General features: G+C 39.0%; 1 protein-coding gene across 1 annotated transcript in view; it reads right to left on the bottom strand.

Moving 5' to 3' along the window:
• Positions 1-24,124, bottom strand: part of SLC24A2 (solute carrier family 24 (sodium/potassium/calcium exchanger), member 2) — a 276,790-nt gene that overhangs the window by 252,300 nt on the left and 366 nt on the right. Inside the window, exon 2 of the mRNA XM_011930355.1 lies at positions 21,634-22,716. Within this exon, the coding sequence (XP_011785745.1) occupies positions 21,634-22,563 (930 nt within the window). The 5' untranslated portion in view covers positions 22,564-22,716. The remainder of the gene's footprint in view (positions 1-21,633; positions 22,717-24,124) is intronic.

Here is a 24,124-nt window from a genome sequence, read left to right as displayed (position 1 = left end):
TAGATTTTCTATTTGCATACAGGTGTTTATAGTATTCTCTGATGGTAGTTTGTATTTCTGTGGGATCAGTGGTGATCTCCCCTTTATCATTTTTTATTGTGTCTATTCGATTCTTCTCTCTTTTCTTATTAGTCTGGCTAGCAGTCTATTTTGTTAATCTTTTCAAAAAACCAGCTCCTGGATTCACTGATTTTTTGAAGGTTTTTTTTTTCTGTCTCTATCTTCTTCAGTTCTGCTCTGGTCTTAGTTATTTCTTGTCTTCTACTAGCTTTTGAATTTGTTTGCTCTTGCTTCTCTAGTTCTTTTAACTGTGATGTCAGAGTGTCAGTTTTAAATCTTTCCCACTTTCTCCTGTGGGCATTTAGTGCTATAAATTTCCCTCTAAACACTGCTTTAGCTGTGTCCCAGAGATTCTGGTACATTGTGTCTTTGTCCTCATTGGTTTCAAAGAACTTATTTATTTCTGCCTTAATTTCATTATTTACCCAGTAGTCATTCAGGAGCAGTTTATTCAGTTTCCATGTAGTTGTGTGGTTTTGAGTGAGTTTCTTTATCCTGAGTTCTACTTTGATTGCACCATAGTCTGAGAGACTGTTACGATTTCTATTCTTTTGCATTTGCTGAGGAGTGTTTTACTTCCAATTATGTGGTTGATTTTATAATAAGTGCTATGTGGTGCTGAGAAGAATGTATATTCTGTTGATTTGGGGTGAAGAGTTCTGTAGATGTCTCTTAGGTTCTCTTGGTCCAGAGCTGAGATCAAGTCCTGAATATCTCTGTTAATTTTTTGTCTCATTGATCTAATATTGACAGTAGGGTGTTAAAGTCTCCCACCATTATTGTGTGGGAATCTAAGTCTCTTTGTAGGTCTCTAATAACTTGCCTTATGAATCTGGGTGCTCCTGTGTTGGGTGCATATATATTTAGGATAGTTAGCTTTTCTTGTTGCATTGATCCCTTTACCATTATGTAATGCCCTTCTTTGTCTTTTTAAATTTTTGTTTGTTTAAAGTCTGTTTAAAGGATTGCAACTCCTGCTTTTTTTTGCTTTCCATTTGCTTGGTAAATCTTCCTCCATCCCTTTATTTTGATCCTATGTGTGTCTTTGCACATTAGATGGGTCTCCTGAATACAGCACACCGATGGGTCTTGACTCTTTATCCAATTTGCTAGTCTGTGCCTTTTAATTGGGGAATTTAGCCCATTTACATTTAAGGTTAATATTGTTATGTGTGAATCTGATCCTGCCACTATGATGCTAGCTGGTTATTTTGCCCATTAGTTGATGCAGTTTCTTCATAGTGTCAATGGTCTTTACATTTTGGTTTGTTTTTGCAGTGGTTGGTACCGGATTTTCCTTTCCATATTTAGGGCTTCCTTCAGAAGCTCTTGTAAGGCAGGTATGGTGGTGACAAAATCCCTCAGCATTTGCTTGTCTGTAAAGGATTTTATTTCTCCTTTGTTTATGAAGCTTAGTTTGGCTGGATATGAAATTCTGGGTTGAAAATTCTTTTCTTTAAGAATGTTGAATATTGGCCCCCACTCTCTTCTGGCTTGTAGGGTTTCTGCAGAGTGAACTGCTGTTAGTCTGATGGGCTTCCCTTTGTGGGTAATCCAACCTTTCTCTCTGGCTGCCCTTTTTTCCTTCATTTCAACCTTGGTGAACCTGACAATTGTGTGTTTTAGGGTTGCTCTTCTCGAGGAGTATCTGTGGTATTCTCAGTGTTTCCTGAATTTGAATGTTGGCCTGTCTTGCTAGGTTGGGACGTTCTCCTGGATAATATCCTGAAGTGTGTTTTCCAACTTGGTTCCATTCTCCACGTCACTTTCTGGTACACCAATCAAATGTAGGTTTGGTTTTTTCACATAGTCCCACATTTGTTGGAGCCTTTGTTCATTCCTTTTCATTCTTTTTTTTCTAATTTTGTCTTCATGCTTTATTTCATTAAGTTGATCTTCAATCTCTGATATCCTTTCTTCCACTTGACCAATTTGGCTATTGATACTTGTGTATGCTTCACAAAGCTCTTGTGCTGTGTTTTTCAGCTCCATCAGGTCATTTATGTTCTTCTCTAAACTGGTTATTCTAGTTAGCAATTCCTCTAACCTTTTATCGAGGTTCTTAGCTTCCTTGCATTGGGTTAGAATATGCGCCTTTAGCTTGGAGCAGTTTGTTATTACCCACCTTCTGAAGCTTACTTCTGTCAATTCATCAAACTCATTCTCTGTCCAGTTTTGTTCCCTTGCTGGTGAGGAGTTGTGATCCTTTGGAGGAGAAGAGGCATTCTGATTTATGGAATTTTTAGCCTACTTGCTAAAAATTTGTGGATTTATCTACCTTTGGTCTTTGCTGTTGGTGACCTTCAGATGGAGATTTTGCCTGGTCATCCTTTTTATTGATGTTGATGCTATTGCTTTCTCTTCATTAGTTTTCCTTCTAGCAGTCAGGCCTCTCTTCTGCAGGTCTGCTGGCGTTTGCTGGAGGTCCACTCCAGACCCTGTTTGCCTGGGTATCACCAGTGGAGGCTGCAGAACAGCAAAGATTGCTGCCTGCTCCTTCTTCTGGAAGCTTCATCCTAGAGGGGCACCTGCCAAATGCCAGCCAGAGTTCTCCTGTATGAGGTGTCTGTTGACCCCTGCTGGGAGCTGTCTCCCCTTCAGGAGGCATATGGGTCAGCGACCCACTTGAGAAGGCAGTCTGTCCCTTAGCAGAGCTCGAGCACTGTGCTGGGAGATCCGCCGCTTTCTTTGGAGCCGGCAGGCAGGAACGTTTAAGGCTGCTGAAGCTGTGCCCACAGCCGCCCCCTCCCCCAGGTGCTCTGTCCCAGGGAGATTGGAGTTTTATCTGTAAGCCCCTGACTGAGGCTGCTGCCTTTCTTTCAGTGATGTCCTGCCCAGAGAAGAGGAATCTAGAGAGGCAGTCTGGCTACAGCGGCTTTGCAGTGCTGTGGTGGGCTCCACCCAGTCTAAACTTCCCAGTGACTTTGTTTCCACTGTGAAGGGAAAACCACCTACTGAAGCCTTAGTCTTGACAGACGTCTCTCCCCGCATCAAGCTCAAGCATCCCAGGTCGACTTCAGACTGCTGTGCTGGCAGCAAGAATTTCAAGCCAGTAGATCTTAGCTTGCTGGGTTCCATGGGTGTAGGATCTGCTTAGCTAGACCACTTGGCTCCCTGGCTTTAGCCCCCTTTCCAGGGGAGTGAACGGTTTTGTCTCACTGACATTCCAGGCACCACTGGGTTAAAAAAAAAAAAAAAACAAAAGCAAGACTGCAGCTAGCTCAGTGTCTGCCCAAATGACCGTACAATTTTGTGCTTGAAACCCAGGGCCCTTGTGGTGTAGGCACCTGAGGGAATCTCCTGGTCTGTGGGTTGTGAAGACCATGGGAAAAGGGTAGTATCTGGGCCAGATAGCACCATCCCTCACAGCACAGTCCCTCATGGCTTCCCTTGGGTAGGGGATGGAGTTCCCCAACCCCTTGTGCTTCCCAGGTGAGGCGGTGCCCCACCCTGCTTCTGCTTGCCCTCTGTGGGCTGCATGCACTGTCTAACCACTCCCAGTGAGGTGAACTGGGTACCTCAGTTGGAAATACAGAAATCACCCACCTTCTGTGTTGGTCTCACTGGGAACTGCAGACCAGAGCTGTTCCTATTCAGCCAACTTGTCTAGGAATTGATCTGTAAAATCTTTTACTTTTAAAAAGAAAAATCACTTGACCTTTGTTTTAGTTCATTTTCTGTTGGTTATAAAAGAATACTTGAAACTGGGTGATTTATAAAGGGAAAGAAGGAGGCTGCAAAGTCCAAGGTCTAGGGGTTGCACCTGCTAAGAGCCTTCTTGTTGGTGAGGACTGTCTGCAGAGTCCTGAGGCAGCACAGGGCATCACATGGTGAACGGGCTAAGTGTGCTAGCTCAGGTCTTTCTTCTTCTTCTTATAAAGCCATCAGTTCCATTCCCACAATAACCCATTAATCCATGGGTAAATTGATTGATTCATGAACACAGGGCCCTCAAGACCCAACCACCTCTTAAAGGCCCCACCTCTCAATACTGCCACATTGGGAATTAAGTTTCAACATAAGTTTTGGAGGAGACAAACATTTAAACCATAGCAACTCTATATTTTTCTTCCAGCTTCCACCCCCATTTGTTCATCCTCCCTTACAAATACCTCTAATTCACATTCTCTCACTTCTTGAACTCACTTGACCAGGTTTTCACCCAAGTACTCCGCCAAAGCTTCTCTTACCAAGTCACCAATGACCTTTTCATTGCTAACTCCAATGTTCAATTCTCTGTCCTCATCCTACTTGGTCACCAGTTTCTTTTATTTGAGTATAGTAGCCTCCCCTTATCAGAGGAGTATATGTCCCAAGACCCCTAGTAGATGTATGAAACCTCAAATGGTACTTAACCCTCTCTATATTTTGTTTCTTAAATTTGATAACTGAGATAGCTACTTAGTGACAAATGGGGTGGGGGGGCAGCATCTACAGCATGGATACCCTGGACAATGGGATGATTCACATTCTGAGTGGGACAGCACAAAATTTCATCATGCCACCTGGAATGGCAGCACTCAACTTAAACTCATGAATTGTTTATTTCAGGAATTTTCCATTTAACATTTTCAGACTGTGGTTGACTGTGGGTAACTGAAACTGTGGATAAGGAGGGACTACTATGCTTTCTTCATCTGGTTTCATCATCTCCAGGTTTCTTCCTTCCTCAGCAGCTGCCACCTCCCAGGTTCCCTTGCTGATTTCTCCTTGTTTTCCTCATGTTTCAGTGCTATGAATCTCAGGACTTAGGCCTTTGAGTTCTTCCCTGCTACACTCATTCCTGGGTGATTTTATTCCATCCCATGGCTTTACACATTATCTATATTCTTATGATGTCTGAACTTCTATTTCTAGTCTAAATTCTAGACTCATACCCAACTTCCTACTCAGCATCTCCATTTCAGTGTTCAAGTTAACCACCTTAAACCCAAAATTGAACTCCTCTCTCTTCTACTTGAAACTCACTCCTCCTGAAGTCTTCCCCTTTTCCATTAAGAGCAATTCCATTCTTCTAGTTACACAGGCCAAAAAATCTCAGTGTCACCCTTGATTTCTCTTTTTATCATACCCGCATCAAACCCATCAGCAAATGTCGTTAGCTCTACCTTCAAGATACGTCCAGCATTTGATCACTTTCACTGCCTTTGCTGCCACCACCCGGGCCAGGCCACCACTGTTACCTATCTGATTCATGGCACCAGTGCCTCAACATGTGGGTCACTCTGCTCACACACTTGACCCTACAGCCTGTCTCAACAGTTCCACTGTCTCTAACACGAGTCACAGTGAACATGAGTCAGACTTAGTCAGTATTTCTTTGGGTATTATCAACATTAATTACTATATTACTTTCATGACTGCAGATGCCATGAGGTAAAGTGTTATGCCTTGACCCTACACTTACTGACCCCAGACAAATATGTTTTTCTGCGTTATAGTTCTTCCGATGTTTACTGCCACTGACTGTGTTATGAATGTAATCTGCAGGGCTGCATCCTACACTGTGCATTTGTGCACTGTTCAGAGATGCATGACTGAGTGGGGCTCAGAGCCCATGTTCCACACTCCAAGCCATGAGTCCTGGGGGGCACTGCATCTATCCACCCAGAAAAGATGGCACCTTTCTTTTTGCACAAAATGCCTTTTGCTCAACACGCCCTACATCTATAGGTCTGTCTACACTTGTGTCTGTAGGGGGTTACCTGTTCTATTTGGCCTGCTCAAAGCAGGGAGCCTTTTAAAATCTGCTTAAAGACACTAAATAGGTCAGTAGCAGGCACTGTGCACACTGTGCACTTACTTTAGTTACTTCAGGTAACTTACTTACCTAAATAAAGTAAGTTAGGTTTCCTGGCTCATCAAGAAATTAGAAGCAGCAAATGCAGTCTGTATCGTCCCATGCAGACTGCATTCGCTGCTTCTAATTTCTTTATGAGCCAGGAAGCCTAACTTACCTGATTTCTGTATATGACCAAAGTCAGCAGACTTTAATGGAGTCTCAACAAGTTGCTTTATGACTAAGTGCCTGGAATTTAGAGCATTCATCTTCTGGCATCTATTTGGCTGTTCAAAAGTTCTCTTGGTTTTGGATCTTGGTTCTGTTCTGGACATCTAGGTAAGATACTTCTGGATTAATGGATGTTTATGGGATTAAAATCATACCCAAATATGGTTTGCCAGAAAGTGCTTTATTAATCTCTCAAGATTAATACATATGCTTTTTTTTTCAGGTCACATTAGAGCAATCCTTTCTATAAAGACTATTTGAACTTTACACTAAAAATGTGCTTGAAATCATTTTAATCTACTTGTCACTGTCTCTTCATGTCTGCAGTTTTGTTCTAGCATGGGCTCAGAGAGTGATCCATTCCTATTACCTTACTAATTATCATACTATCGCACAAGGCAAGAGAAAGGCCATCTGCTCCCACTTCCTGATGGAGAAAATTGGAAACAGATAAATGCATAGGTAACTTATAAAATATTGGAGCATGTAGTGAGATAGTAGCACATGAAAATATTTTGAGATAGGTTTATAGAAACTAAAACTTAACATTGATCATTCAGTGAGTCAGTAAGATCCTCAGAAAGGTATTTAATTCCCAGGAGTGACGAGGTCAAAGATAGAGAAGAGCAACTCATAACACATTAAAAATACTTAATGTTATTTTTTAAGATGGTAAAAAACAGCTCTTTAAATTTCTGTAACCCAAACCCAACTCTAAGACTTCAATAATTTCATTAAGAGGCCCTTGCTGATAATATTTTTTAAACAAGCTTTTCAACTCTGGAAGATTCATCCTGTGATCCACATTTGCAAGAAACTGGACTGAGATGGTAGTATGGTATTCTAAGCAATGTTTTATTAAAGATAAATACCGAAAGCATGTATTGGGGCTGCTGAGAGAAGGAAGCATAATTCAGTAGTGGCATGTGGCAGAGACGCCAATCCAAGGTAATTATGCAATGAGCATAACTGGCAGTAACACTTACTTGGGGCTTGTCTCCCAGTGGAGATAGAGTTGGATTAATTTTTAGCCCAATTTATGATTCTGCACCAGTGAAGCATGTGGTGTTATTTCCCAGGGCGTTTAAATTCTTCCTCCTAAAGCACAACACTATCTTGTCCTGTTCTATTTATTTTCCTTAAGTGTGTGTGACTTGCAGAGCATTAACACGCCAAAACATATGTTTCCTAAGCCTGTTCTCCCATCTCACCCTCACTTAGACTTTCAAGGTCAGAGCTATTTGTGGCTATCCACTTAATTGGACTTAAAATAAAAGGCAGCAGAAAATAGTAGATTTGTAATGGCCCTTCATAGTAAGCATCAAAAGAGCAGCCTGGCTGCTCATCTGAATGCTATTTAAATAAATCAGCCTCTTATAATACGTCAGGGCCACAAAACTCCATCCACCATTCCATCAGTTACTGTGTAGCTGACACAAGTTAGAAGCGAGAGGGAGGATGTTTCCTGAGCCCCTTGGAAACCACTGGAGCTTTGAACCAATTGTGCATTTTTGTATAAAGCATGATCATGTGGTTAAGTTCTCTTTGCCCTCGGAATGTGCACATTAATCAGGTTTGTGCAATTACTGTCCATGCTAGACAAGGACAGAGTAGATCATTACTGCTATTGTTATTTTTTACTGTATATATAGAGCTTCATACAATTACAAAGTGCTGTTCAAGATGGATGCAAATGTTCCTAGGGCATGGAATGGGAGGAGTTACATATACTGGGGGATGGAAGGTGGATGGACAAGTTTGGTCCATAAGCAAGATGTATAAAGCTAAGGGCCCAGGTACAGACAGCAAAACAAAGTTCACATATGGGAGCAAAGGCCTGTGGCCTAACTGCTTTGCTGGTAGGGCTTCTGGGCAAGAAGTAGGGAAGATTTTATGACAAGAAAGTCTTTTAGATAAGGCAGAGAAGAATCAGGAGGAGGCAAAGAAGGATGATGCAGCAACCAGATGACAGGCATCCTGGGTCCAATGTTCAAATAGCTTTGCATTCCCAGGTTCTCTATAATCCGGAAGTTCTGAGCCCCAAACAACCCCTGAATCCTCCTCCAGTTCTTAGCTTCAGGGGAACAATCTTTTCCAAGGACCAGCTCAAAGGAAGAAACGGCTTTAGGGTTGATCCAAGGGTCTCAAATCACTCTAGATAACAATGTGCTTAGAAAACAATACAGAACAGCTTGGTAGGGGTTCCCAGGCTAGGAGCTGCCTTATCTATGGAGCACATTTCTTAAAAGCTCACAGAATGGAAGAAAATATTTGCAAATCATATATCTGATAAGGGGCTTGTAACCAGAATAGATAAGGAACTCTGAAACTCAATAATAAGGCAAATAGCCCAATTTAAAAATGGAAAAAGGACTTGAGTAGACACTTCTCCAAAGAAGTTATACAAATGGCCAATAAGCCCAATGTTATCATTTATCAGGAAAATGCAAATCAAAATCATGAGGTATCACTTCACAATCACAAAGATGGGTATAATGAAAATGTCAGCAAAGATGTGGAGAAATTGGAACTCTCATACACATAGGAAAGCAATATGTTCCAGGGACTTTGGAAAACAGTTGGCAGTTCCTCAAAATATTAAACACAGAGATAGCACATGACCCAGCAATTCTACTCATAAACATATGCCAAAGAGAACTAAAAACATGTATTCACACAAACACTTGTAAGTAAATGTTCATTTCAGTATTATTTATAATACCCAAAATGTGAAAACAATACCCAAAATGTGAAAACAATCTAAATTCATTCACCAACTGATGAATAAACAAATAAAATGTGGTATACCTATATAGTGCAATACTATTTGGTCATAAAAAGGCTACAACATGGACGAACCTTAAAAATATTATGCTAAATGAAAGCAGCCAGTGCAAAAAGCCACATATTATAAGAATTCATTTATGTGAAATGTCCAGAATAGGCAAATCTACACTGACAAAGTAGATTAGCGGCTACTAGGGGCTGGGCAGAGGGAGGAATTGGGAGAGACTATCAGTGGGTACAGGGTTTCTTTTTGGTGATTAAAATGTTCTAAAATTAGATAGTGGTGATGGCTGTATGACTCTGAATGTATATGCTAAAAAACACTGAATTATACAACTAGGGTGAACTCTATGGTAAATGAATTACATCTCAGAAAAGCTGTTATTAAAAAATCAATAGAGAAACATTATACAATGCTAGAAGGCAAAGAGAACTATTTTGGGCCACAGCTGGAATAAACTGGCTTTTAGAATTGAAATGCCTTACCTAACCTGACGCCCACACTTGCAACCTGAGGGGACAGGAGGGTTTCTAATGATTCCTCTTTCGTAAGTAGGAAATTAATCATTTGCTTCTTGAGTTTAATACAAAAACACTATATTTTATGATTGATTCAGGCTCAGACTTTTTATCATGAACACTCATCATCACCATTATCAACTTCTTGAAGCGTTAAGTGACCTTTGACCTTCTACCTATGACACCAAGCTAGGCACCAAATACTGCAAATGGGACCAGTTAGTTACTGAGTCAAGGGGAGTGATTCAATCCAAGACAGAAAACACAGATGCTGGCAAACCAACATCAGGCGCAGCTATGGCTAGATGGGTGCATGAATAGCTAAGATTAAATATTGATGATACACACAAGACTGAACACATTTATAGTGTGGCAAGAAGAGGGCTCAAGAGAATTTCATGGTTGAGCAAGGTTTAGTTGCAGAGATAGGAAACTATTTCTCTCTTAATCCTCTGCAAGAACAAAAAGAAAGCAGGGTCAAGTCCAAACACTGAGGATTTGACTATTAGTTAGGGATTAGTTGGGGAACTGCAGATTCATATGGCTGCAAGGGAGACATCAAGAGGAAGGTCTAGGAAATGAAGCCTAGGAAGTAGGCAAGGCCCTGAAATGGCAGTAGGAAAACACTCTGTAGGGAAAGATAGGACTGAAGAATAGGCTTATAGCACAGAGAAGGGACTCAGAGCAAAAGAGACCAGGATTAGAGTATCTTCGGTGAGCTGGGGAGGAGGGGTGCGGAAACTGGACTCTGCTAAACACTTTTCCTGTTTAATCTCATCAAAAATTCATACCCTCCCTATAAGGGAAATTCTATTACTTTAAACATTTATGGATAAGTAAACATAAGCTCAGAGAGGTTAAGTAATGTATCCAAGATCACACAGCTAGGAAGGTCTATCCAAAATAATATCTGTCCTAGGCCTAAATAATAATTTCATTGTGTTAAGCTTTAGCCGTCATCAGCCATCTCAGAAAACTAACAGGTTCCTGGAATACACCAATATTCAATGACTACCACAGGCCTGAAATAAGTGGTTCAATATATATTTGATTGCTATCAGGTTGTAGGGAAAAAGAAAACCACCTCAGCCTAACTAAGCTGCTAGAACAGATGACAGGTTATAAGTGGGAAAAATGGTGCTTCAGGTTTTAGCTGAAGGTGAAACCTGTATTTCTACCTGCACCCTGCTTGTATAACTCAACATCCATCAAGCAGTAAAAGAGAAAGTTACTTACAGAGAAGCAGAAACTCATCTGGCCCTTTCCAAGAAGGTCCTATAGATGGGTAAAGAAGCCCCTCATTACTCCTCCAAAGGAAGCAATCCTCTTTAATTGGGTTTCTTAATTGGAAAGGCACTCTGAAGGAAGGAAGTTCAGCGATTCATGACCTGACTATCTCTTCTGTTGGCCAACCCATAAATACAAGCAAGTACACTTGTTTCTTTCCCATTAACAGAGAAGCACAGAGTTATCAGAGCTGGCAGGATCTTGGAGATAAACTAGCCCTTTCATTTCCAAAGAGAAGATGCTTGGGGCAAAGTGCCTGGCCCAGGGTTATGCAGCCAGTGTCTGAGATGAAAGAGACTTCTTTCCAGGCTTAGTCCTGCTGATGCAAAATTGTGACTGCACCCTTTAAAACTGTGAACATGACATTCAATATGGCCTGGTGCCCAGATCCTTTCCAAAACCACCAGTTTTAACCCATACAAGAACAATGTCTGCATCATTTGGTGTACAAATCCAATCCTTCATAAAAAGGAAACCCACCTAATCTCAGTGCAGCTTCATGTCTAGATTCTGCTTTTCTCTGATTTCATAACCTCTCTGCTTCACCCACACTTCTTTTCCACCTGATGACAAGCTCAGTGGGAATCAAGAATCACTGGAGGCTCAGCAAGAATATCATGCTGTGATCTATGCCTTTTTTACTCTGCAATCGTTCTATCTCAGAGCCAGAGAGCAATACACGGTTTGGTGGGTGTTGGCCTCAGGATTCTGCAGAAATCTGCAATCGTCAGAGTTAACCAAATGGACATAGATGGTGTGTGTGCTTGCGGAGGAAGTAATGATGATGTGTGGATCTAGGTCTAAATGGCTGGAAGAGTACCAGTCATGAAGATTAGCATGGATTTACATGTATTTAATGGTCCTTTTAGATCATGGCTCTGAAATGCTAAATTAATTATTAAAAGGAAAAGTTGAGGGTAAGAAGCAAGGCCACCACCAGGCCAAAAGACACCTTTGTGGAATTAAGAAAAGGCACCCCTTCCTCTAGGCAGCCACAGTCCCACATCAGTGCATTCCGCTCATTCAGAAGAGTGATGTCTGGCTTCCTTCTCCTGCTCATCACCTTGATCAAACAGATGCCCTTGTAGAGTACACAACTAGTAAAACTTCGCAGGGCAGCCCTGCTGAAAGAAAGAAAGAAGGAAAAAAACATTCTTAACATAACTAAGGCCACAGCCCTTTGGTGGTCCATGAAATTATTTTAGAAAGTTGAAACCAGTATTTTTAATAGAATGAAAAATTTAAGAAATGTAAAAATGCCTTATACTTAGATATTATCTTTATATGGATATGTAAATATGTACATATGTATGTGTGCATGCATGTGCACATACATATTGAGTGGAGAGGTAAAATATATTTACATGGGTCATGGTCAAAAACATTTGAAAGTCACTGATTTTGCAGCTCCCAATGTGAAAAGTGAATCTAATTTGGAGGCCTGCCTCGTCTGTATTCTTAACTGCCCAGTGAGAAGCTCTAAGGTACAAGAGAACTAGCTTGCACTGTGAAATCAGACAGGCTCAAGTTCAAATGCAGTTTAAATATCACTAAATTTGAACCTTAGGCAATCATTTATGTTTCCCAATCCTCAGATTCCTGATCTGCAGATGGAGGTGATCATATTTATTTCAGAGTGTTGATGTAGTAAGTACCTGGTATTAAGCACTGCCTACTTTTCAAATCCCTCTCTTCTCTTGACTTTGGAGAGACCTACAGAGAGCAGCAGTCCAGGGACACACATGCAGCGGCCAGGGATAGTTTTCCTCGCCAGAAGCCACCAGCGCTGAGGTGGTCTAGTGTCCTACAGTGAACTTTAAATGACTTTCTCCCATGCACCTTGTTCTCCCATCTGTATGGAAGAGCTACCTCCCACAGCATGCTTAAGCTAAAATTATTGCTTGGTCAAGTCAATTAAATCATTTGAGAGAAACTACTACATGTAAGTCAGTTAAGAAAAAGAGTTGGGTGATATGGGCATGGCTAGACTCTGATCTTCTGTTTAGGGTGAATGTATTAGATTGCTGCTTTGGCCTGGTTAGAATATTCCACATTGTAAATATTACAGCTCCTGAGGATAGAAACGACCAGCCAAAAATCTGTTAGGTCACTGAGGGCGAATCTCCCACATTCCAGATGTGGCAATAGGGTTCCTTGGAGGTACAGAATCCCCCAAAGTTAAATGGCCGAGGAGCCCATCCCAGTCCCTGAAAACTTCATTTCCCAACTCTTTGGTCATGAGGACTCCTCTTCAGAATAATTCTCCCGTTAAAACAAAAACAAAAACAAAACCTGCAAAAACTTCCTGGCTTCATTTAGGTGTGGAAACGGGGAGAGAGAGGAGAGCTAAAGTTAGTGATTCTCAGCATATATTTGTAAGAGATCTTTGTGTGAGTCATCACAGCTAGCTTTAAAATTGACACAAAGGACACAGGAAACTGGTAATCTATAAAAGAAAAATGTCATTCTTCATAAACATATGTTTCAAAGCTCAGACTCCCAAATAAAGCAATGCACATTTAAAAAAATTAAAATGCTATGTTTCATCTATGAAAACATTAAAAATGATAATATTCAACACTACCAAGTATGTAGCAATGTGGCAGAAACAAAAGCTAATAAGCCCTGACCCAGAAATTCTGCTTCTATGAAATCAGAAATTCATGTGTAAAGCTATTTGTTGTAGTATTTTTTATAATAGTGAAATATTACAATAAATGGCAACATAGAAGGCTTTCTATATTATGGTAATACTAAACAGTAAATAGCATTTTAGAAAAACATTTAATGATGGGGAAAAGGCTCCATAATAGGCCAAATTTTTTTTTAAAATCTTAAAACTGTATATATTCAATACGGTAAATTTAAAATTTTGCATGTCCAATATGTTCCTATTTATTTAAATATATAGGTGTGTATACATATGTCTATGTACATATGCATGTGTATATATATGTGTGTATGAGAAGTTCAGAAGAATGCTATATACAAAAATGTGCATAGTCATCTTTGGATGATGCAATGGAGAGAATATAAACTGTTCAAAATTTTCTTTTTTATATTTTGATGTTTTTATACTCTTGTACAATGAATACATTAGTATTTGATAAATATATTATTTAAAAGGCAAACCTAAAATTTAAAATGGCCTCATATAACTTCATGTTAGAATTGCCCCTCAGATTTGAATGACTAAAACTTGCTGTTTCTAGGATTATTTTGATGAGAAACTTTACTATGATGGTCAGGCTGTATGAAACATTGAGAAAATGCCATCAAAATTCCCTAACAGTGTCACTTGTTGTATGCATTATCTTTTGAGAAATCTATAGTCTGAAGCATATATTTCTGGCAATAGAATAACAAACACTTCTTAATATAGTACTACCTAAAATGTTGGAATATTACCCTTTACATATATTTTTTAAATATCTATTTTATTTAGTGAGGAATAAGGGATTCTTAGAACCCAGAACACTGATTAAATACAAGTCTAGAAATGTCTGTATTGCTTTGCCTTCAAGGTGTTTGCCATTCCCTGGCCGCCTAAAGACTAGGTTTTTAGAAGTACAAACATGAGGCCTGATAGGGGGAAGAGAGTTCAGAGACCCTCTCTATCTGTAAGCTGAGACTCCTGAAGGGTTGACACTTTGAGTAAGCAAATAAGAAAAAAGAAAAACTACCTGGCAAAGGGAGATGATAGGATGTGTCTATTTGAGTCTTGGTTTTTAGTGCTGCTGAAAGTTGAACAAGGGAAAGAAAGATGTTGGGAGTTATACCTGATATAAATGACGAATTGATGGGTGCTGACGAGTTGATGGGTGCAGCACACCAACATGGCACAAGTATACATATGTAACAAACCTGCACGTTATGCACATGTACCCTAGAACTTAAAGTATAATAATAAAAAAAAAAAGAATTTTTAAGCACAGGCTCACTCATATGGGTTTGCGGTCTGAATTCACACTACCTGGGTAGCAAAAAAAAGAAAAAGTCAAACATGTAGCTTAGAATGGCCCCAGCTGGTAGTACTCCCAGACCTTCGACAGGAGAGCAATTCTCTCTGGAGGAATGCACTTAAAACCCAGGCCTCAGTGGAGTCCCACAGGAAAAGTTCCAAGAAACGTGTGTCCTAAGTTTAAAAAGCTTTCATAGTTAAGAATCAGTAAAACAACAAAACTAGACCCACAAGGATATTGCCACAAAATTTATCAACAATGAAATATAAAATAAATATACTTAACATGTTTAGAGGAATTAAAGAGGCATTAAAAGTATGATGAAATTAGAAACAATGAAAAGCAACCTAATAGATTTGAAAAAGAGTCACATAAGACTTGTAGAAATGAATAATATAACTAAAATTAGAAACTCAACAGATGAGCTTTAGAGCAGATTAGACAAAATTAAAGAGAAAATGAGAAGCTAGAAGATAGATATGAAGAAATGACAAGAATGAGGATCACAGATAGAAAACCATGAACAGTGAAAAGACATGGAAGATAAGATAGTATAAGATATGTCTAATTGAAATTCTAGAAGGCAGACTATAGGAAGATTGGGGTAGAGGCAAAATTGTTGGAAAGCACTAATCCTCAAAATCAAGAAACCTAATGAGTCACAAATAGGGGATACCTAAATGAGAAAATCACACGTGACATATCTTAAGGAAAATGCCAAATACTCAAAGCAAAAACCTTAAAAGTAGTCAATGAAAAAAGAGAAATTTCTTATAAAGGAGCAATGTTTACATGGATGGTAGTCTTTCAATGGCAAAATGGAATTGAGAGACAGTGGAATATTATTATCAAAGTGGGATGAGAAAATAATTTTCTACTCACTACTTTTGTCCTATATTTCAAGAACAAAAGTGAAATACAACTCTAAGTGGATAAAAATCAGGTGCATTTACTATTAACAGATTAAGAAACATTATGAATGTACATCAGGAGTAGAGGAAAAACCTGTAGATAAAAGGTTTGATATACAAGAAGGAATGAGGAGGGGAAAACCCAGTACATATGTGGATAAATCTAAAAACAGTGACGGTAAAATGACAATGTCTAATTTATGAGGCTTAAAAAATGAAAGTTAAACCTCAATAAAGCTGTTTACAAAACATCAAGGTAGGCAGGCGCAGTGGCTCACGCCTGTAATCTGAGCACTTCGGGAGGCCGAGGTGGGCGGATCACAAAGTCAGGAGATCCAGATCATCCTGGCTAACATGGTGAAACCCCGTCTCTATTAAAAAATATAGAAAAATTAGCTGGGCGTGGTGGCGGGCGCCTGTAGTCCCAGCTACTCGGGAGGCTGAGGCAAGAGAATGGGTGAACCCGGGAGGTGGAGCTTGCAGTGATCGGAGATGGCGCCACTGCACCCCAGGCTGGGCGACAGAGCGAGACTCCGTCTCAAAAAACAAACAAACAAAAACACATCAAAGTAGAACTTAAATTCTGGACTTCAAATTATATACAATGGGTGAAGTGGTGACTGAGTAATTTTCCAAGATACTTAGGTTGTTTAGCTGGAGCATAAACATCTGAATTAACTTTATACTATGTTAAGTTAAATACACAGTTTAAAATTTCTTTCTTTCTTTCTTTCTTTCTTTTTTTTTTTTGTTGAGATGGAGTCTCATTTTGTCGCCTAGGCTGGAGTGCAGTGGCACGATCTTGGCTCACCGCAACCTCTGAAGCCTGGGTTCAAGTAATTCTTCTGCCTCAGCCTCCTGAGTAGCTGGGATTACAGGTAGGTGCCTGCCACTGTGTCCAGCTAATTTTTGTATTTTTAGTAGAGATGGGGGTTTCACCATCTTGGCCACGCTGGTTTTGAACTCCTGACCTTGTGATCCACCTGCCTCGGCCTCCCAAAGTGCTGGGATTACAGGCGTGAGCCACCGCGCCCAGCCACACAGGTTAAAATTTCTAAGGCAAGCATCAAGATAATAGAAATAGAGTGTATACATTCCAAACTATTAAAGGGAAAAACAGATTTAGAAAAAAATTCAAAAAAAGGCAAGAAAAAATTCTAAAAGAAACAGAAAGGCCAAAACAAATAGAAAGTATACAATAACATGATGAAAAAATCCAAATGTTACAGTAATCACAGTCAATATAAACAAACTAAACTTTCCAGTTAAAAGATAATGCTTGTGAAACTGAATTAAATAAAGTGCATGTATATTCTGGTTACTAGAGACTTATCTAAAACAAAAGAAGGTTGAAAATAAAAGAATGGAAAAACTAAACCTGTCAAATCCACACTGTGGATGTACTTGTGTCCCCAGTAGCCATACAGCAGCTTAACATATGATCCCACTCTTTGTTAAAGTTAAGATACAAATTATCTACTTCTACCAAAAAAGAGGGGAGGGGGACAAATGAAAAGGAGGGAAGAGGAGAGGAAAAGAAGGACAAAGAGAGGAATAGAAAGGGAAGGTGGAAGGGAGACATATGGGGACTCCAGTTCTCTGGGATTCACAAAGTTTAGGTCATCTGTTGCCAGGGGAAACCAGAATAGCAAGGGAAATAGCCAAGGGCAATTTGAACTGTGTGTATCAAAATCCACTGGGCCCTTTGGGGTCTCTCAAAATGCCTTGTTCGCTCCCTGAATCACAAGCAGTAACCGATGGGTTTACTTTTAGGATAAGTAGAGGGAAACAAAATAAGGAAAATATCACCAAGCTATATCCCTAGATAAACACACTACTTTCACAGTCCGTTAAGAATTTTAATGCCTAAACTTTTTTAAAGAAAGACAGATAATTAGTTTCCAAATCTATCAAGTAATACATCTTTTTATTTAATATAAGGACCATCTTACGTACTTTGAAGTTTGTATATTAATTTTACTAATTAATAAATTCTGTGTCTTAAGCTAAGTTGGGGCAACACATGTATACTTATACAATTATTTATGGCTTGGTACTTTACAAGAAATACTTCATTTTATAAAGAATATTTATAATTTTATTTTAATCCTGATTTTCCAAAGAACATTAATCACAGTTTGAATCGCTAAAACCATTTACAGCTTTTCAGAAACACACAAACTGAATAAAGCAAAGCACACCTAAATTACTAAGTAGTCCGGCCCTCCAACTCTCCAGCTTTAAGCATCTTTATTTAGATCGTGCCCTTCATTAGAACCAGGCCAACTTGCTGTCAGATTACAGTGCCAAGTCTAAGACGAAGTTAAATACCATGGACAGCTGCTTTCTAGGCCAATGACAGCCTAGCACCATAACAGATCAACAGCCCCCGGCAGCCAGGCCAGGAGCATAGCAAAATGAGCCGAATGACCTGAAACTTAACTGCTTCACATCCTGCAGGATTCAAACTTATTCCTAACCAACTATAGAGACGTTTTAAGAAGAGAGCCCCAAGCATCTATGAATAAAAATACCCCGAAAGCAAAAGTCTCTGCTCAGCATGGATATTGCTAAGTCCCAACCAATGGGCTACTCACTTTAAGCAAAATTCTAAATAATAAAATTTCAGGACAAAATAAAGACATTTTGAAGTTTCTTTGGAGTTAATGTTTAGCCCATTTATATTCACTGTATGTGAACTAGAGCTTATGAATATTATAATATAGCAAATATTATATAACCCTAAGGGGAATAACGGCCTGCTTAACTCGAGGATTCACTGGAGCAAATTCAGTCTTCAAAGAATGTTTTATAACTCTTGAATCTAAAATAATTTATTCCAATTCATTTTTCATTTAAAAATGAAACATAAAAGGAAGGCATTAACATTTATTGAAAACAACCCACATTTTCCAAAGATCACACTAGATGCTTAACATTCATTTCTTCATTTAATAATTTTACCAATCTTATGAAGTAGGTATCATTATTCTCATTTTCCAGTTAGGAAACTGAGGCTCAGAGAGTTAAAATGACTTCTCTGAAATCACTGGGCTTGTTGCACAACCAGGCTAAAAACTCTTTCCTTTTTGAGTAAAAGCCCCAGAGTCTCTTCACTGTGTCATGATAGTATACAACTTTTTAAAAAGGGTAGTAGCATCACTAAAAGAAATAACAATAATAAAAATAAGAACCACACACAAGGCAGAGAAATTAAATGAGATGAGAAACTGTTGCTTTAACTATGAAAAAAATGCCAGTTCACATTTTTCCATGCTTCACAGTTACCCTGTGATGTACATCATCAACAATGGAACCGAATTAAGATTTTCTATTTGTCTATGAAGCAAGTAGTTTCAAAGATATTCACTGCCTAGAGCCCAGCAGAGTTGACTTTTTAGCGAGAACCATTTGACGATTTGTATAAGAATATCTAAAATGTGTTTCCTCTACCTTCCCAAACTCCCATGCCCCATAATTTTGCAAATAGGACAATGAAGTGGCTCTGCATGAAAACATGCTTAGTGTTTTGTTTCCTAAATTCTTGTACAGCACATTTCTCTCTATGAAGACTCCATCGAAGGCCGCATTTGACTTAAAGTCTTTTTTTCCTAAATGTTTTGGTGATGTCAGAAGCATTAACTTCTGTAAGAAAGGTAAGCTACACAGTCAGAATTCAACTCTGCAGCCCAGGGGACTAGATGACCACACTTAAAGATTCATCCCAAAAGATTTTAATTACATTAAAATCACATTTGGAGATGACACCTTATGTTCATTGCTTGGGGAGGAAATCTCCCTGAGTTTCTGAAATCAGGCATATGATAAAGGCTGTAATTACTGAAAAAAATTCCAGCAATAATTCAAAAGTGAAATTGGCAAGGTGAAATTTCCTAAAGGAAATCACACATCCTTATGCACATTCCACTTAAAAACGTGTGACTGTGCTCTGGCAATTTTTTGAGAAGTACAAAATAAGGCATAGCTTTGTTTAGAAAAAAATCTCTACTTCCATTACTTATCAAATGTCAAAAGAAACATTAATGACTAAATGGAATAAGTTAAAGCTGTTTGGTGCTAAATGGAAAACAATACAATTAACACATTTTGGGGCAAAATCAGAAACATAAATAGTTATGAATATAACCTGCTTCTTTTTAAATTAAGTAAATGTAGAATTTCCAAATTTTAGAACACACAATATTAAGTATAGCACAAAATTATGGATATAAATAACAAGTGTTAAGGGATGACAACCTGAATTTCTGATTTTAAAATAATCATAAAAACGATATAATAGTCACCTAATTGAGTAGGTAAAGATCCTTCCAGGGCTACTTTAATGAATGGTTTATAATGGACTAAATACAGTTTATAAACCTGTATTGGGAAAGGTATTTCTAAAACGCATGAAACCATCTTCTACTCCACTAAACCATCTCCCACCCCACTAAAATCAGAATACAAAATCCTCCCGCAATCCTACATACACCATTGGATTGCTCTGCAGGTTCATTTTTCGTAAATGTTGCCAATCTAACGTTCAGCCAAGTCTCTAAGTTAATGAAGTTCCACTAGGGTGTAAGAAAACAAGAAAGTACTGAGTTCTCAGAAAGACTTTTTGCCATTGATCTGCCCAAGAAATGTATAAGATATTGAATCATTTCCTTGTCTCTAAAAAATATGCATTTCCTTGACAATCGTTCAGTACTTTAATTGGAATAAACACAAGACTATCAATGTAAACCACCCAAACAGACTCGAGGAGAGCACTTGAGGGATCTTTTTGGCTGCTAAGTTAGAGTAGGGGAGAACTTCCAATGATGGTCCTATCTTATGCCCTGAAGGAGGAGATGTACTCAGTTGTCACATCTGAATGCTTGTTTGCCACATATTTTGCTAAATGATTTTTTGGTTTTACTACAGTTCCTAACAAACAAGCATATGAGAGAAATGTTAGAAAAAAATATAGTACAAGTAGAAATATTACTAGTCTTTTTTCCTGCAGTTTGCTTCCATTTCATGGCTGCAATGAAAATGATGGTCATCAAACTTGGCTATAAAAGAATTACATAAATTTAACTAAATTAATATCATTTTTCTTTTTGGACAAAATCTCTCACCCCCTGCTCAAACATCTGTTTTTTGCATACATGAGAATTTTCCCAGATGCTGGCACGAAAAGTTTATGTATGTATTTTGGCTTTCTGTTTAAAATCACATTCAGAGATGACATTCCACTGCTAGGATATAAATCAGAACTGAAATTACAATACCACACACAATTTTATTGATGCCGCTTGTCTACTACTTAAAAAATTTACGTGTTTGCAGGAATTACTTCTAAACTCTTTACCAATATGCTTTCCACCCACCTAAGCGGTAGGATGGCCACTATTGTTATTAAAACTCCCTCAAATTCTACTCTAAAACTAGTGAAGTCATGTTTATTATGGTGTGCAAAATGGGTCATTGTGATGCAGGGGCAGATGGTGGGGCTGGCCAATGACTCTCTTTACAATGGATACTGATCAGTTCCTGGTCAAGTGATCTAAGGCATGATTGTGTCAATCAAGAAAAACAGCCATGACAATAATGACAAGCCCTGCTGGGCTAGGCTGCTGACTGGAAGGTACAGCTATGGTGACACAAACATTCTTCCTCAGACATCTCTAAAGAGATGGTTCTTTCTTGGTTTTTGTCATGTGTTCACTAAAAAAGAAAAGGCCTTGCAACTTTCTAGGCACATACACATTTTTCTGTGAAAATTAAATTGTTCACAAAATCATTATGCCCACTTTCAGAAAATAAGAGACAAATAACTACTGAATCGACTCTGGGAGGCTTATGTAACCTATATGTACGAGTGTTTTACTCTGAAGCAAGTGCTGGGCAACTTAGTAAACATCTGCAAGAATGCCCTAAAATTATTTTTTCCACTGCTATGTTAGTCTAGCTATCACAGAACTGCAGAATCAATCTGCTATCCATAAGAACCCCAAACACCATCACATCAAAAAAGTTGCAGATATCAAAAACATAATAATTCAGAACTGTAGTCAAGAAAAGCATTAAATAAGAAACCACCACCACCAACCTTTGCTTGGGCTTCTGGTGCTGTCACCTTGACGACCTTATTGCGGTTTATCATTTGCTTCACCCATTTTTCTACTTGGACGTTGAATTTCATGAAAACCACATAGCAAAAATAAGCTGTTAAGAGAAGCAAGCTTTCCCACCACATGATGACATTATCCAGGAAAAATATGATCAGCATGATCAAGTCAACAATGTAGAAAGACACATCTCGAAAGAGCGGCCACCATGTCAGGTTTAAGATTTCTCTAGAAAACAGAGCACACATGCCAATAACAAAGAGGATGTTGAATACTGCTGAACCTACAATTGTGCCTATGCCAACGTTGCTGTGAGCGATAAATACCCCTATGAGAGACGTGAAAAGTTCTGGGGCTGACCCCCCTGCAGCCATAAAGGTGGCTCCAGCCACATCATCAGAGATGCCCAGTTTTTCAGTGATGACAGTCAAAGAAGGAACAAAGAACTCATCACAGACAATGGCTAAGGCTATGAACATGTAGATCATTCCAATGACATGCAGAATAATTGCACCTTTTCTTCTCTCCTCAAGGGAAAAGATGTCTTTCGGGTAGTCTCCTTGGGCATGATCTGTGCTATTCTCAGACTCACCTTCCTTAGGAAGAGGTGGCTGTGAAGTATAATCCTGAATCTTGTCATTTAAATCTAAGAGAGTTCTCTGACGGTAACCCTGTGCTACCCTAGGGCCACTTACAACACTGGCCTCTCCTGTGCTCTGTGTGTCTGTCTCAGAAAAGGCACTGATTGAAAATGAGACAGTGCTAATGGCTACCAGACCCATGAAAAGGCCTAAGATTCGAATTAACTTCAGTTTTTTCTTGACATTATAATGTCTTCTGTAGCCAGACAGTGACTCATCCAAACACCATTTCTCTAGGAAAGTGACGGTGGTGCTTTGGTGCAGATCCATCCTGGGTCTTCTGGTGGATATGGTGATCTTCCAACTTTAGACTCAACCAGATGGTTCTTTCATACTTTTCCTTACTTTATAGTTAACGATGCTTGTGGGGCACTTTCACAATCAGGGATTCTTATGCTTCACAGGAAACTTTCATCATTTATGCTTAAATGAAAATAAAAACGAGAATAAGTACATCATAAAATCATGTCTTTTTAATAAAAAGATATTTGCAGATATGATAAAGTCCTGTCCTGCAGCTGTGTGATCTTGGGTAAGTTACTTTACTTCTGTGCCTCGGTTTCTTCATTTAAAGTGGGGACAGTTACAGTACCTATCACCCAGGATTGTTTTTAAGATGAGTAAAAACATAGGTAGCACTTAGTATAGGATGTGGCACTTATGAAGATGTATGTATAAACCCAAATAAATATTTTGATAAATCCAATGTTAGGTTTAGAGAATGCAGATGTAAGAATAAAAATTTTATAGGTGAAAAATCTGTCAGATTATCTCATCTTAAATCATGTAACAACCTTCCAGTGCTATAAGAAAGTCCCAATTCTTTCAGAACTGTCTAGGTACTTGGCAACTAACAATTATTCATTGTTTTCTTTTGGTCCAATTACATAATTCTCAATTGTAGGCAAATTTTTCTGATTTATCATTTGGAAAGTGAGTGGTTCTTTAGTTTTATTTTTTTCTGCACGCACAGTGATATCAGATTTTATTTTTCATAAAAAGCCTCTCCTTTATCAGATGTGGGAAAGTAGTCCTTTACAAATTTAAGTTTACAAAAAAATATTCTGGTGATATGCACAAGCTGTCTTCCCTAAACTAGACATTGTTTTCAGCTAAAGCTTTTTTAAAAAAACAGCCTTTAGTCATATTTAAACTAGGCAGCTTAGTAAGTCAAACAACTCCCAATGCAGTGAAATAACAAGGTTATTTCGAGAGACCACATGTGTATTTCATAAACAATACGCAAGTTGTAGCAATACCTCTGTCCACAAAATCTGCCCAAAATAGCCCCAGCACTGACTTTAATAGGTTAGATATCCAAAGCAGAGTTTTCATTCTCTATCCCATGGAGGAGATGGGTAAAATAGCCAGACATGACAGCTGATATTCTGAAGAGTCCTCTTTTTAGTTTTTCTTTAAAAAGACCATTCTTTTCCATATCAACGATTTCATTTTGGAGGCAGTCGCTGAGCTAATCTCAGGTGTAAAATAAGCTAATTAAACACACGCTACTTAAATACTGAGATTAGCTGGAGCTCAGGTTTTCAGAGCAAAGCAAGAGCACAAATCAACCCAGCTGAGTTGCTGCTACTCCTGAGATAACCCGAACCCATCACGGAGATTCCCAGCTGGCTGCGAACGTCAACGCTTAGCAGGAACGATTAAGCGATTCACAGCACTCGGGGGATTGTCTAAATGCCCGGCCCGGGCGACCATCAGGGGACAGATTCAACTCCCCGGGCGCAAAGTCATCTCCAGCCGGATCCTCGCTCCCCGTGCAAACCCACCGCTCGTCTCCCCGAGAGCTGCCTCCGTAGGAGAAGTTGGCCCC

This window comes from Colobus angolensis, unplaced genomic scaffold (genome assembly GCF_000951035.1).
Source record: "Colobus angolensis palliatus isolate OR3802 unplaced genomic scaffold, Cang.pa_1.0 Scaffold86, whole genome shotgun sequence".
NCBI classification, from domain to species: domain Eukaryota; kingdom Metazoa; phylum Chordata; class Mammalia; order Primates; family Cercopithecidae; genus Colobus; species Colobus angolensis.
Note: the sequence above shows the minus strand (reverse complement) of the source record. Positions and strands in the feature narration are given on the sequence as shown.